Source organism: Eleutherodactylus coqui, chromosome 2, assembly GCF_035609145.1.
Source record: "Eleutherodactylus coqui strain aEleCoq1 chromosome 2, aEleCoq1.hap1, whole genome shotgun sequence".
Classification (NCBI taxonomy): domain Eukaryota; kingdom Metazoa; phylum Chordata; class Amphibia; order Anura; family Eleutherodactylidae; genus Eleutherodactylus; species Eleutherodactylus coqui.
The window spans coordinates 317379838-317393443 of NC_089838.1; the positions used below are offsets into that span (position 1 = coordinate 317379838).

The 13606-nt window shown below is 42.1% G+C and overlaps 1 protein-coding gene across 1 annotated transcript in view; it reads right to left on the reverse strand.

The window, feature by feature from the left end:
* The window catches only part of CACNA1A (calcium voltage-gated channel subunit alpha1 A), a 266456-nt gene that overhangs the window by 153992 nt on the left and 98858 nt on the right, over positions 1–13606 (reverse strand). The window contains exons 6-9 of the mRNA XM_066593712.1: positions 12399–12586; positions 6838–6941; positions 5781–5896; positions 155–208 (exon numbers count right to left, since the gene is read on the reverse strand). Coding sequence (XP_066449809.1) covers positions 155–208; positions 5781–5896; positions 6838–6941; positions 12399–12586 — 462 coding nt within the window. The remainder of the gene's footprint in view (positions 1–154; positions 209–5780; positions 5897–6837; positions 6942–12398; positions 12587–13606) is intronic.

Below are 13606 nucleotides of genomic sequence, written 5' to 3' on the forward strand. Positions count from 1 at the left end.
CATGCGTGTATAAATTTATAGGGAGGTCAAGGGAGATGGCTATATGTTTGTACAGCCGACTTCAGATGCCTTGTCCTGGTATCTTGTTTCCTTTATGTCATAATTGCCCACGTTTCCTACATCACCCAATTGCCTGCACCAACAGCTGAATTACCATCATAAGGCAGTCTCTCCACATCACTGTCATCTTCATTCAGAAGGACCTCCTCTGCAGAGGGCAAAATACAAACAATTAGCAAATAAAGAAGAGAGAGGATTAGAAGTAGGAAACAGTAAAAATTAAGTAGAATGAACTACAAATACCAGCAGTGCCAACAGATTTCATGACTCCCGTGTACAATCTGTGGATTATGCAAGCTCAAGTGTCCTGCCATACAGAGGAAATTTGATGTCAGCAAGATCCCTGCACAATACGCAGTCGAGGTGAAGAACAGGTTTGACTCGCTCAGGCAGGAAAGTGGGGACCCAAACAAACTGGGCAGAGATAAAGGGAAACATCACTGAGACCACTCAAGAATATGTGCCATACATGAAGTCAGTTCGCAGTGGGATAATTCCAACCACCCTCCAGATTGCTGATAAGAGGAGAGCGGCTAAGGGAAGGCAGGACGAGGTGAGGCGACTCAATGCCAAATTCCAAAAAGAATCCTGGAAAGACAAGAACAACTTCCTGAACACCCAATGCATGAGCCTTGAATTAGCCTATAAAAAGGGTCACACCAGGGAATTATTTGCCACTGTGAAACAGGTGAGCGAGCCTTTCTCCTCCCGCCAAGTAGCCATCAAAGACCATGACTGGAATGAAATCCGCGATCAGCAGGACACCAAAAAGAGATGGAAAAAATATGCAGGAGAACAATACACTGGAGCCAGCAGTGACCACCCAGAGGAACATGGCGGCATCTAGAACCAAACCTGTTGGAAAGTAAAGTGGCAAAGATCAAAGCACCTGGCATCGTTGGAATCCCTGCAGAGCTGCTCAAAGCACTCCCAAGAGTTGCACTGATAACACTATGCCGTAGAATCTGGAGGACCTGCACATGGCCAAAGGATTGGAAAAGATCAGTTTTCATCCCACTGCCAAGTAAGGGTCGATGTCACGGACTGTGGAAACTACAGAACAATTACTCTGATCCCCCACACCAGCAAGGTGCTTCTGAAAATCACTCAGATGCACTTGGGCAATATCTTTGACCAGGAACTTCCTGATGTTCAAACTGGATTCCGCAAGGGCAGCGGGACCTGTGACCACATCACAAACCTGAGGTGGATCATGGAAAAGGCAAGAGAGTGTCAGAAGAAGCTCTACCTGTGTTTCATTGATTATATCAAGGCTTTTGACTGCATTTAGCATGATAAGCTTTGGGAAGCACTGAGCGAGGTAGGAGTACCAGCACACCTGATCATGTTCATCAGGTCCCTCTATAGCAATCAAGAAGCCACAGTAGCCAAGAAGAACCAGTTAGGGGTATACAGAATGGTTCACGATCAAAAAGGGACAAGACATATACTCTCATTTTCTTTTCAACCACTATGCAGAATTGATCATGAGGCAGCTGGACTTAAATGATAAAGGTAATGGGTTGAAAATAGGTGGAAGAATCATCACTAATCTAAGATACGCAGACAATACGACCCTGGTAGTGACCCTGGTCGCTGATTCTGAAGCTGAAAGAAGAAAGTGACAAGTTGGGAACATCAAGACGACAAAGATCATGACCTACCAACAAGAAAGTCCACATAAGGTCAACAATGAGAAAATTAAAGTGGTTAATAGTTTTGTATTTCTTGGGTCACTCAGCAATCATAATGGCAGCTCAACAGGTGAGATGAAGCAGCAATTAGAACTGGGGTGTACGGCCAAGGTGAGCTTGGACCTAATATGGAAGTGCAAGGCTGTCTCAGTCTTCATCAAACGAAGGTTAATCACAGCCATCGTCTTCTCAATTGCAACATATGGCTATCAGACGTGGACATTGAGGATAGCAGACAGAAGAAAAATTGAAGCTTTCGAGCTGAGATGTTGTAGAAAACTTCTACGAATACCCTGGACCGCTAGGTTCACCAACAAAGCTGTCCTGGACCGTATCAACCCAGAGGTGTCCCTGGAAGGCAAGATCACAAGACAGAGACTTTGGACACATGATGAGGCCGAATTCATTGAAAAAACAAAATGCTACTTGGAATGGTCAGTGGTAAAAGGAAACTGGGAAGACAAAAGACACGTTGGCTGGACACCATTAAGGAGGACACAGGAATGGACATCAGGCAATTGAAAGCAGCTGTAGAGAGTAGAAAAGTATGGAGAGCACTGACCTACAGAGTATCCAAGAGTCGGAAACGGTTGAATGGAAAGAATTGGAAATTGTGTCTAATCAGAAGGACCAAATCTTTGATCCTATTAAAGGTCCTAACTGACCTTATAAGCAAAGTTACTTTGTGTTTTAAGGTTCATTTACACAGCCCGATGATCAGGCCAGAGCGTTAGTTTGATGAGTATAGAGCTGTGTGAAGCTGCTGCCGATCAGCCAACAAACGAGCAGACGCTTGGTTGTCAAGTGATTGCATATTTCATGCGGCACAAAAAAAATCACCACCATTGTTGGTGGCACATTTCTCTGTGCAAACAGGGGACGTTCTACCAACGGCAAAGGAGCAGTATGGGTAGGACGAACAATTGTATGAACGATCTTTCGTCCCCCCATACTGACTGAATTAGCCTGTGTAAAAGTCAGAAAAACGAGTGCTGATCTCCTGGATCACCGCTCATCACAAGGCAAACATGGCCATTATTTTTTTCTGTAATTCCGCAGCAAAATCTACATGTGTTGCACTGCATTTAAAAGGGGTGAAATCTGCGATAAAAATCCACAGAGAGACTGTTTCCACTTCTTGCCAATATTATAAACTTCCAGCTAAATCATCTAACTGAACTCCAGTGCCTCTTTTCCCTGACCGGCACCACCGCTGCTTTACAGCCAGCTACAGATTGCCACATTATTCTTTACAATAGCCGAAGGGAAGAGCAAAAACTCCATCTCCCACAATGCCCCACTGCCAGTTACTGACGAGTGCAAATTCACAACTGTACAAACTGTGTCGTCATCACAGTATTTGAAGGTACCGAGCATGCCTGACCAGTAAAAGAGCTGAGCATACAGGTCGTAACCATTGGACCAATGGAGAAATAAGCAGGATGGAAGACCACAAGTAAAGTGATATCTCTGCAGCTTTGTAAAACAAGTTATAACATTATATAGCAAAATTACGTGTTTTCGCCTTATGAAGGATAGAGCGTTCACTTTGAGTCGTTGGAATACCCTTTCATTGAGCAAGCTTCAGATCTGAAAATCTTGGGCATGCCCATATTTCAGCACCGATGTTGAACAAGTGGACGGGGTTTTGAAGACCTCATCCAAATGTACTCTAAATTCCTGCAGATTTGCAGTGTGAAATCCGCAGCACAAATGCACTTGCAATTCTGTCACATCTGAAGATACCCCTATGGGCGATATTGTATCAGTATGTCATCAGTATTTAACAGTGATGGGCCGTCTACTAGGGAGAAGACGAAAAACAGATGCAATACTGATGACACAGATCATAAACGCTCTCCATAGACTTCAATTTTACATCTGCAATATAAATGAAGAAGTTCATATTAAATAATTAAAACGTTCACAGATTTTTATCTGCCCGTGTGAACAGCCACATAGATTAGCAATGTTTGCTTATTAGACTAGGGCTACACAGCAACATGTTTCGCATGACGTCCAGCCTCAGTATAGTCGGGCAGCGTGAACAACTTGCTGTTTCAGATTTGCAATTTGGTTGTTAAAAACAGCCAAACGGCAGACAGGTCACGCTGATCTCTATGGGGGAAACTGCAAACAAATTACGACTGACTTGGATTTTCTGCAACTGTTGTGTCACAGTCCTGTTAGGCCATGCGTTGCAACACGACATCTTTTACAATCATTTATGCTACATCGCAATGTGGCACTGCGATCTTCATGTCGCCAAATAGCCAGAGCCTAACATACAAAAAAAATGTGGAAGTAATACTGATGAAAAATCTGATTGTGTGTGAAAGCCGCCCAAGGCCTCCCTCGCACAGGCGTTCGCAGTAAACACGGCATTTTTCAACGCAAAGCTGATAACACAGCCAAGGAGGCTGGAAAAAAAATCAAATACTCACCTAGTAGGCGCCGTCCGTCGTCCCTGCCGGCTACCATGCACTTGTCTGTGCCTGCAGAGCATCTCTTGCTGGTAATGGAGTTTCAAGACCAGAGCAATTTCTTGCTGGAGGCAGGGTCTTCAAACCCCATCACTAGCAAAAGATCCCCTGACAAGTGCCCAGTGCCGTGGGAAGCAGCACCAGGGACCCGGACGGCGCCAGCATCGCTGAGTATAACTTTTTTTTGGCACTGTAGCTAGCGCTGCCCTGAACATGGCACCAAGTTGTGCCGCGTTTTCAGCAACGCTGCTAATGCTGCCCATTCATATCAATGGGCGACGCAGCGCTGAAAACTGCCAAAGATAGAACATGCGTCGCTGTCAAAGCGCAGCGTTTTGATGCTTGTGTGAACAGCCCCATTGAAATGAATGGGAGCGTTGTACAGCGTTTAGCGCAGCGCTGAAAAGACCGCGCTAAATACTGTAAAAAGTCTGTGTGAGGGAGGCCTGAGGATGGATTCAAATGCAATTTTGACCCAAAACTAGGAGTGGGACAAAAGGGATGTAAAAGTATAGGTGAAAGACTTCTACCTCTCTCATGCATATCCATTCCTGCATCAAAACAGAATATGTGAAACCAGCCTAAATGTCTGCCGCATCTGTTATCTGCAGCCCTGAGCTGGAATTCCGGGGCACAAGGGTGCAAGATATAACGCCCCAGCAACATTTTACAAACTTTCCTAGCAAATACAATCCCCTTAAAACCTTCACCAACTGCAGTCGGGTGCTGAAGTTCCGCCATTTGTGGTTGCTCACCTGAGTTCCCTGCACTCATCGCCTTGAGGTTGTTCGGAAATATATTGCTGTACTGCAGATTCTAGTAGGTTTCTAATATGCCAATGTATACCAATAAGAGCATAGGCGTGCAGCATGGGTAATTAATACATGTCAAAATTTACATCTTTGATCTATTAATGCTAAGCAAGCGTGATATTCAGAACCGCTGATTCAGAGCTGGGACCAAGAACACTTGGAAAAAAATCATTGTGGGAGCTGCTACGCTAAGCGGTGCGGTATATCTGAGGTCACACGTCAGCCAGTAATGTGATATTGATTGTTGATGCCTGGCTAATGGTGTGAACTATTGGCATTATCCTGTACTAGTATTACTGGTCTTTTCCTGCCTGTGATATCCCATGCGCCAGCAGGGGGCAGTAGTGACTGTTTATGCGTAATAAATCCCAACAGTCTAGAGAATAAATTATTGCCACACTTTTCAGACCTTCATTTAGGAGAACATCAATTAATCAATTACAGAGCTATTTCACGAGACCCCCATATATTGTATAGAGACTATGCCTTCACACTGGTATCTTTGTGCATCCTGTGTCTGAGCCTTTTGTCGGCGGTATGTGTCAGGACCCGACGTATACCTCTGATGGGAAGCTCTGACGTATGCCACTGTATAGACATACAATGTCATGGGGTCCCATTGTAAAAGACTGATTCTGCGCAGTATAGTCTGCTGCGCGGATGAAAAAGGGGCCAGCCTCTGTGGTGACTGGATGAGAAAGCTTCAAAAAACAGGGATGGATGTCACCTACCTGCTTTAGAAATCCACTCCATGTAGCCATTCAATTCCCTTTCTATCTGCTGCTGTCTCCTTAGCTTCATGAACGCTCTACGGTTTTCTACTCGCTCTCTCTCTTTGGCAAACTCTCTGTATAAGACAGAATATATACGTGATTTTTACTTCTATTGAAAAGTCTCATCTATGATCCATTGTAACAAGTCATATAAAAGGCATGTTTCCATATATAGAAAAATACATTTTGAATTAATGGGGTTGTCCCGTTCTAAACTATTGATAACCTATTCTCAGGATCGGTCTTCAGTAGTAAATCAGCAGGTGTTCATCTCTTGGGATTCTTGCCCATCAGCTGTTCTCTGTGCCGGTGTGCTTGTGCACTAAATTGATTTCTACAGGAAGCAGAAAGCTCCGTTCCCAGTGCAGTGGCCAGGTTTGGCATTACAGGTAAAGTTCCAATTGACATGAATGGAAACTTCATCTGCAATACCAAGCCTGGCCACTGCAGTAATAATGGAGCTGTCTGCTTCCTGCAGAACTCTGCCCAACAAATGACTGATTGGCAAGGATACTGAGAGATGGACCCACACTAATCTGATTGATGACCTATCCTGAGAACAGGCCATAAATAGTTTACAACTGGACAGCCTCATCAATCCAGTTTTCACATTGGCCACTAGATAGTATATGTACTTCACTGTTGTAGACTAGACGCTCCACTGCCACCAGCAATGAAGGGGGTACAGTACACAAACTTTACTCGGTATTCTTATGCTTCTGAGCGAACCTGCTGTATTCAGCTATAGCTTTAAAAGGTAAGATAAATGATCTTCCTCCTCACTAGATAGGCAGGATTACTCCAGTCACCATAACAGAGGGGACAGTATACTGTATACTAACTTCATTCTGTAAGTATGGTAGGGGAATAGTGCCTCTTCTTTATGGAGATTGTATGCTGGAAACTACAGGATTCCTCCAGTCACAATAGCAGAAGATGGAGTATATACTATACTTGTGCACATACAGTATTACCAAAGCAGTTATTTTCCAGCCTTGATTTCATATACACTTACCCTGAAAGGACACCCAAAACAAGGTTAAGCATGAAGAAGGAGCCAATGATAATAAGAGGGATGAAGTACAGCCAGTTCCATGCGCTGCCAAACACATCATTGCTCTGAACAGGAGAGAAAGGTAACGTAAGGAAGGCCGTTTACACAGAAAGCCGCATGTCTGTAGAACATTCATAATCACAAGTATCATAGAGATCAACGATCTATTCTTCGGATTAGTCTATTGGGGACCTGCATCCATGCGTCTAAACCGGAACCCAATTCCTGATCTGCCATAGACATTAAATTCCTGTGGATCATTTAGTAATAGATCGGTGATACTGGTCAGCTGTAGGACGAGGGGTCTAGTAATAACGATCAATGAGAAGTAAAGGATACGAGCTCATGTAATAATAGATGTGATACATACAGGTCAGTACAAAGGGGTTGTGTAGTACACTAACAAATTAATGATATTTACAGGTTAATTATAGGATGGAGGGTCATGTAATAATAGATGTGATAAATACAAGATAGGAATAGGATGATGAAGTAATGTAATAAAAGAGAGGAATGGGTTAGAGGACACCCTGTGCAAAAAATGTTTTTTGGTGCCTTACCCCCTACTTGTCATAAGAAAAAATATATATGTATATTGTACTAAGGATCAGTAATGGAATCCTCTATTTACCACCACTAAATAATGTAGCCCTTCGCCCATTCCAGTCCAAAGTTCCTTCACCTCTGTCAAGCAAAGCAGAATACTCCACAGCTCAACTCCATTGCCCGACCCGCTGTCACCCCCTCCTACAAGCTGCTGGACGGCACCCTGTGCAACCACACAAGTCTCACATAGCTAAGGCCGGCTATGATAAGAGATCAGTGATAGATATAGGACAGTTACACGATGAGGGTGTCATGTAATAATAAATCAGTGATAGATACAGAACAATTATTAGACATGAGGTCATGGAATTAAAAGGTCAGTGACAGTTATAGGCTAAGGGAGTCATGTATTATTAGATCAGGGATATATACAGGAAAGCTATAGGATAAGATTATGTAATAATACATGTGATACATACAGGACAGTAATAGCATAAAGAGAATCATGTAATAACAGATTAGTAATAGATAGAAAGCAGTTATAATAGAGGTCATGCAACATTAACTAAGTGATAGAGAATAGAGGTAATTTAATAACAAATGATAGATAAACAGTGATAGATATAAGATAGTTATGATTTGAATGTGTCATGTAATAAACCATCAGTGATAGATACAAGACAATTATGGGAAAAGGCAGTCATATAATAAAAGAGCAAAGATTGGTACTGGGCAGTTGTAGTATGGGGGACATTTAGTAACAGCTCAATAATAAATACAGGACAGTTATGAGAGGTCATATAATAACAGATCAGTGACTGGTATCGGGGAGTTAGATGATGAGGATCATGTAATAACAGTTAGTGATAACTGCAGGACAGCTATACGATAAGGGTTTATGTAATAAGAAATTAGTGATAAATACAAGACAGTAAGACCTGTGTCACACAAACGTATTTTCACAGCATTTTGCACACGCAAAATTTGCATGCGTAATACGCAGTAAATAGAACCCTATGGTTTCAATGGGATTCTTCAAATGCTTGTATTTTGTGTGCACATTTCATTTGTGTAAAAAATACAAAGAACACTCTATTTTCCTGCGAATTTGTGCAAAAAAATAGCACATATTGTACTAATAACTTGAATTGTCTATTTTAATGAATAGGAGCATGCTTGCGTGTTTTTCTGCGCACGCTAATGTACACGATTTGTGTGCACAAAATGTACAGTAAAACATGCAAATGCTCAATGCTCTAATGCGCAGGTAAATGTGCTTACACCTGTGTAACACCAGCCTTATAGGATATGGGGATCATGTAATAACAGATCAGTGACTGATACAGGGCAGTTATAGGATGGAGGGCAGTTATAGGATGGAGGATATGTAATAACAGATTAGAGATATATACAGTTATAAAGGATGAGGTGGGCCATATATTCACAGATCAGTGATTGATACAGGGCAGTTACAGGAAAGGGGTGTCATATAATCACAGATCAGTGATTGATACAGGGCAGTTACAGGATGGGGGGGGGGGGGGTCATATATTCACAGATCAGTGATTGATACAGGACCATTATAGAATGTGGGGGTCATATACTCACAGATCAGTGATTGATACAGGACTATTATAGAATGTGGGGGGCCATACACTCATTGAATGGTGATTGATAGAGGGCAGTTATAAGACGAAAGTTATATAATAACAGGTCAGTAATATATACAGTTATAGGATGAAGTGGACCATATACTCACTGATCAGTGATTGATGCAGGGCAGTTATAGCATGGGGAGGGGAGGTCATGCAATAACAGATCAGTGACTGGTACAGGGCAATTATAGGATGGAAGTTATATAATATAGATCAGTGATATATACAGTTATAGGATGAGTGAGCTATATTCTCAAAGATTAGTGATTAATATAGGGCAGTTATAGCATGGGGGTTATGTAATAACAGATCAGTGATAGTTAAGCATAATAATACAGTATTTGGATACTATAATGCAGCATACATGACATTTATAGTGTTGAATGGAAGTGCTCTGCAGGTTTCTAGCAGTGGGAGGGTCACCCCCTTCCTCGCTTATGTCCCTGCAGGGGGATGGGGGTGGCGCACTTATCTACGTGTGCAGTGAAAGGTTCCTGTGCCCGTTTCTTGATGCTAAAAATATAACTGGCAAGAGAAAGCATCCTAAGAAAGAGAGCGGCTCTCCTGTCAGAGAATGGCGAGGAGAGGGAGGGCAGAACCATTTCCCTTTCTATCATCATGCTGCCCTTGAGCAAAGAGGAGACCACTGCTCGGCCCAAGTCACACACATTGTCACTCACACAGGCATTAGCTTAGACTATATAGAAAATCAATGGCAGTAGTAACATCTTATCACTCTTCTGCTCTGTCTTCCAGCAGCTTAATGTCCCGGCACATTGTATTTTCTGTAACTATATCTCTCCAATTTTTGGTTACATTCGCCTGAAAGCAGATATTGGTGTTACAGATATCGGTCCATTTTCTATTTCTGTTCCCTTTCAGCGCTATAATAACTCTTCTCTACATTTGGCCTAAAGGGGATTTAGGAAAAACTCGCCAGTATTTTCACACCATTCTTTTCGACCATTATTATAAATCAGGCTTGCGTCATTCCCAACATCCAGACATCTCTGTCATGTGACTGCCTTACAGTAACCCCTTTGTGAGGACAGATGTCCTTAGATTACCTTATCTGTACGATGTACTACCAAACCTAAACTATTGTAGAGGGGAACTGTTGTGCCCCTAAAGTACTAATAAGAGCTCAAAACCGTATGCCACATGTGCCAAGGTGGGTTATTCAATGGCACCATCACAAGAAATCACAGAGGGAGGGAGGCTATTTATCAGTACTTTGGAGCTGTTTACTTTCAGTTTAGACAGTAAACTCATCATCCTTATCCACACGATTAAGCTAATCATGATACACCCATGCTAATTGCACTATGAACAGGAGAGGTGATATAGAACATTCCTATAGTATATGCTATATTTGGTAGGAAGTGCAAATGATCAGAGATATATGAAGAAAAGAGTATGAATGGTCGAAAAAGCATGTAGGAGAGAATATGAATGGAAGAGAAGGATGTATTAGAAAATATGAAAGGTCAGAAATATATGGAGGACAGAGTATGACTTGTGTGGCAAGGCAGTGCACAGAATGGCATGTAGGGGGCTGTAGACAGGCATTCAGGTATTAGAAATAAGAGAGAACACCTGTGGATTTGGGAGGAAGTAAGATAAAAGTATCAGTTCCTGCCACACTCAGAGGTAAGTTGGCTAAAAGCCAGAGTGAGAGGCTGCGTTAGCAGCTTCAGGAACCAGAAGCCTGAGGTCTGACATGAACTAGACTAGGGTTCGTCACATATCTGACAGGAGAGGAGGTTCTCCAGACATCCCGGGTGGGGGATAGTAATGGGGACCATACGGGTTGGAAACCCTGAAATTGTTTTATGTTCCAGTATGTGTTTGCTGTGTGTGAAATAAAACTGGTGGTGTGGTGCTAACCCTCTTGAATGGAGAAGATGGCGATCCCAGAGAACGAGTAACCCCCAGGTTGCCACAATGGGTAGAGATGGATCTAGGTAAAAGTATGAATGATCAAAGATGGATACAGGTAAAAGTATGAATGGTCAGAGATATGTGTAGGAGAGAGTATGAATGGGCAGGGATGAATGTAGAAGAGAGTATAAATGGGCAGAGATGGATATAAAAGTGTACGAATGGTCAGATATGTAGGAGAGAGTATAAGTAGCGAGATTCCTACATTCTCCTACATATACGTCTATACATTCAGACTCTCTCCTGTATATCTGTACCCAATCATACTCTTTCCCACATCCTTCCCCATCATTCCATACTCTCTTCTCCATTCTTCTTTGCCACTTCATATTCTCACTTGCACTTCTATTGAATCATACAGCTGTATATGTTCATTCGTACATACTCCTACATCTGTCTCTATAGGTTTACACCTTCTCATCTATCCATACCATTCCTCTTCATCCTTTTCCGTCTATTCATTGTTATATCCCTTTTTGCACATTCATGCTCTCTTATCTGCCCATTTAGTCTCTACTATGTATATCTCTGTCCATTCCTACACTGTCCTCCATCCTATCCCATCATCTATTCTTCTCCATTCATCTCTGCCTATCCATGTTCTCTCCTATATCCATTACTATCCAATCATACACTCGTCCACACATATCTGTATGCATTCAACTTCTCTCCAAGATCTATCACTGTTCATTCATACTGTCTTCTCTGCCCAGACCTGCCCCATTCATAGTGTCTCCATTTATCTCTTTCCATTCTTACTCTACCCATCTCTGTCTATGCATACTCTCTTTACCATCCATTTCTCCCCATTTATACCTTATCCTACATCCTATCCATTCATACTGTATATTATTGATCTACATTCTTGATGCATTTTTATTCTTTTCCCATCCTTTTACCTTTCATCTTTCTTTACTTTGGTTTGAACTGTAACCCAATAGTTAAAGCTATATTCGGAAGCCAGCATACCCTCATTCTGTAAATTTTCCACAATGTTCTGTCTGTATCTAGCCCTCTGCGTCTCCTGTTCTCTGTCCCTCACCATTCTTCCCTCTTTACCCTGACTCTGCAAAATTCCTACTCATTAAGCTCTCACGTATGTGCAGCTATTCATCGTGCCTCTTCAGCACCAGCTGTCAGCCGAGCTAGCTGTAAGTCCAGCTCCCAGACCCAAGTGTATCAGTGCAGGAACAGAATATATCAGCATCAATGCCAGGAATAAAATGTAACTCTTCATTTTGGAAATGCAGTTTGCTTTTAGCATGTTTCATGACCGTTTAATTTATTGTATTCTACATATATTTATTGACATTCGACAAAATGTCTGTCCAGCCCCCCATAGTTATACATTGAAATATAGTGAGCACAGCATATACTTACATCGTACAAGATATCTGTCCAACCCTCCATAGTTATACACTGAAATACAGTGAGCACTGCAAACAGGATGTTATCAAACTGGGTAATGCCATTATTGGGCCCCTCCCATTTTGCATAGCATTCATTGCCAGGGGGGCACTTCCGCGATGATGAATCATTACCACAGAGACCCTCCACCTGTATTTCATCTAAAGAGGAACAGAGAAAGCATTATAAAATATTTATTGTATTTATTTATAAAGCACCAACATATTCTGCAGCATTGTACAGGGATTGGCATCACTTAAACCAGATCTTGTCCATATTGGGGCTCACAATCGACATTTCAAATTAATCCATCAGTATGTTTTTGGTGTGTGAGAGGAACATAGAAACTCCATGCAGATATTATTCTTGGATGGATTGGAACCCAGGATTCTAGCACTGCAAAGCAAGGCAGCATGCAGGTTTGCGCTGGCCCACAGGGTAAGAAATTAATCTCCTTGTGAGGCCTGGGCCAGGGTGGGCTCGCAGCACCCCTACCCTCCACAGGCCGCATATATTGGGTAAATGGAAGTGCATTCTCCATATACTTCAGTAGAAACAGGGAAACATACAAATGCAGCCACCTTTCTTTTGAAGTACATGGAGAATACAGTGGTGAGGAATTTGTGAAACGGGATCAGGTAATATTTGCATCCAGTGGTATACTGGGCCCCCAGAATTAATTTTTCGAGTGGGCCCTGATCACCCCAGTCCAACACTGGCAGTATGTTTACTTATTGGTGCATACATTGATGACTGCACATGGTAGCATGTAGTCTAAATCTAACCATATAAATGGTGACTTTGCCAGGATAGTCAAATAATCAGCTTTCAGTAGTAATGAAGAATGAACTTAAAATGATTAGCCAAATATTTCAGGATGAATGCACAAAATTTGAAAATACTCTCAGAAGGTGGTACATGTAACAAACACAACTGGAGAATACAACCAAAGCATATAAAAGATCCTAACCAAAAAACACAACTTTAGAGCCCAACTAAAATAAACCCCTCAAAAACATTACTAAAAAACACAACTAAATAACTCAAGTAAAAAACTCAACTAAAGAACACAATTAAAGCACATAACTAAAGATGACGAATAAACATATCTAAAGAGCACAACTATAGTGCCACTGCAGCGGCTGTGGATCCACTGTGCCTCTAAACCAATTTGACTTAGG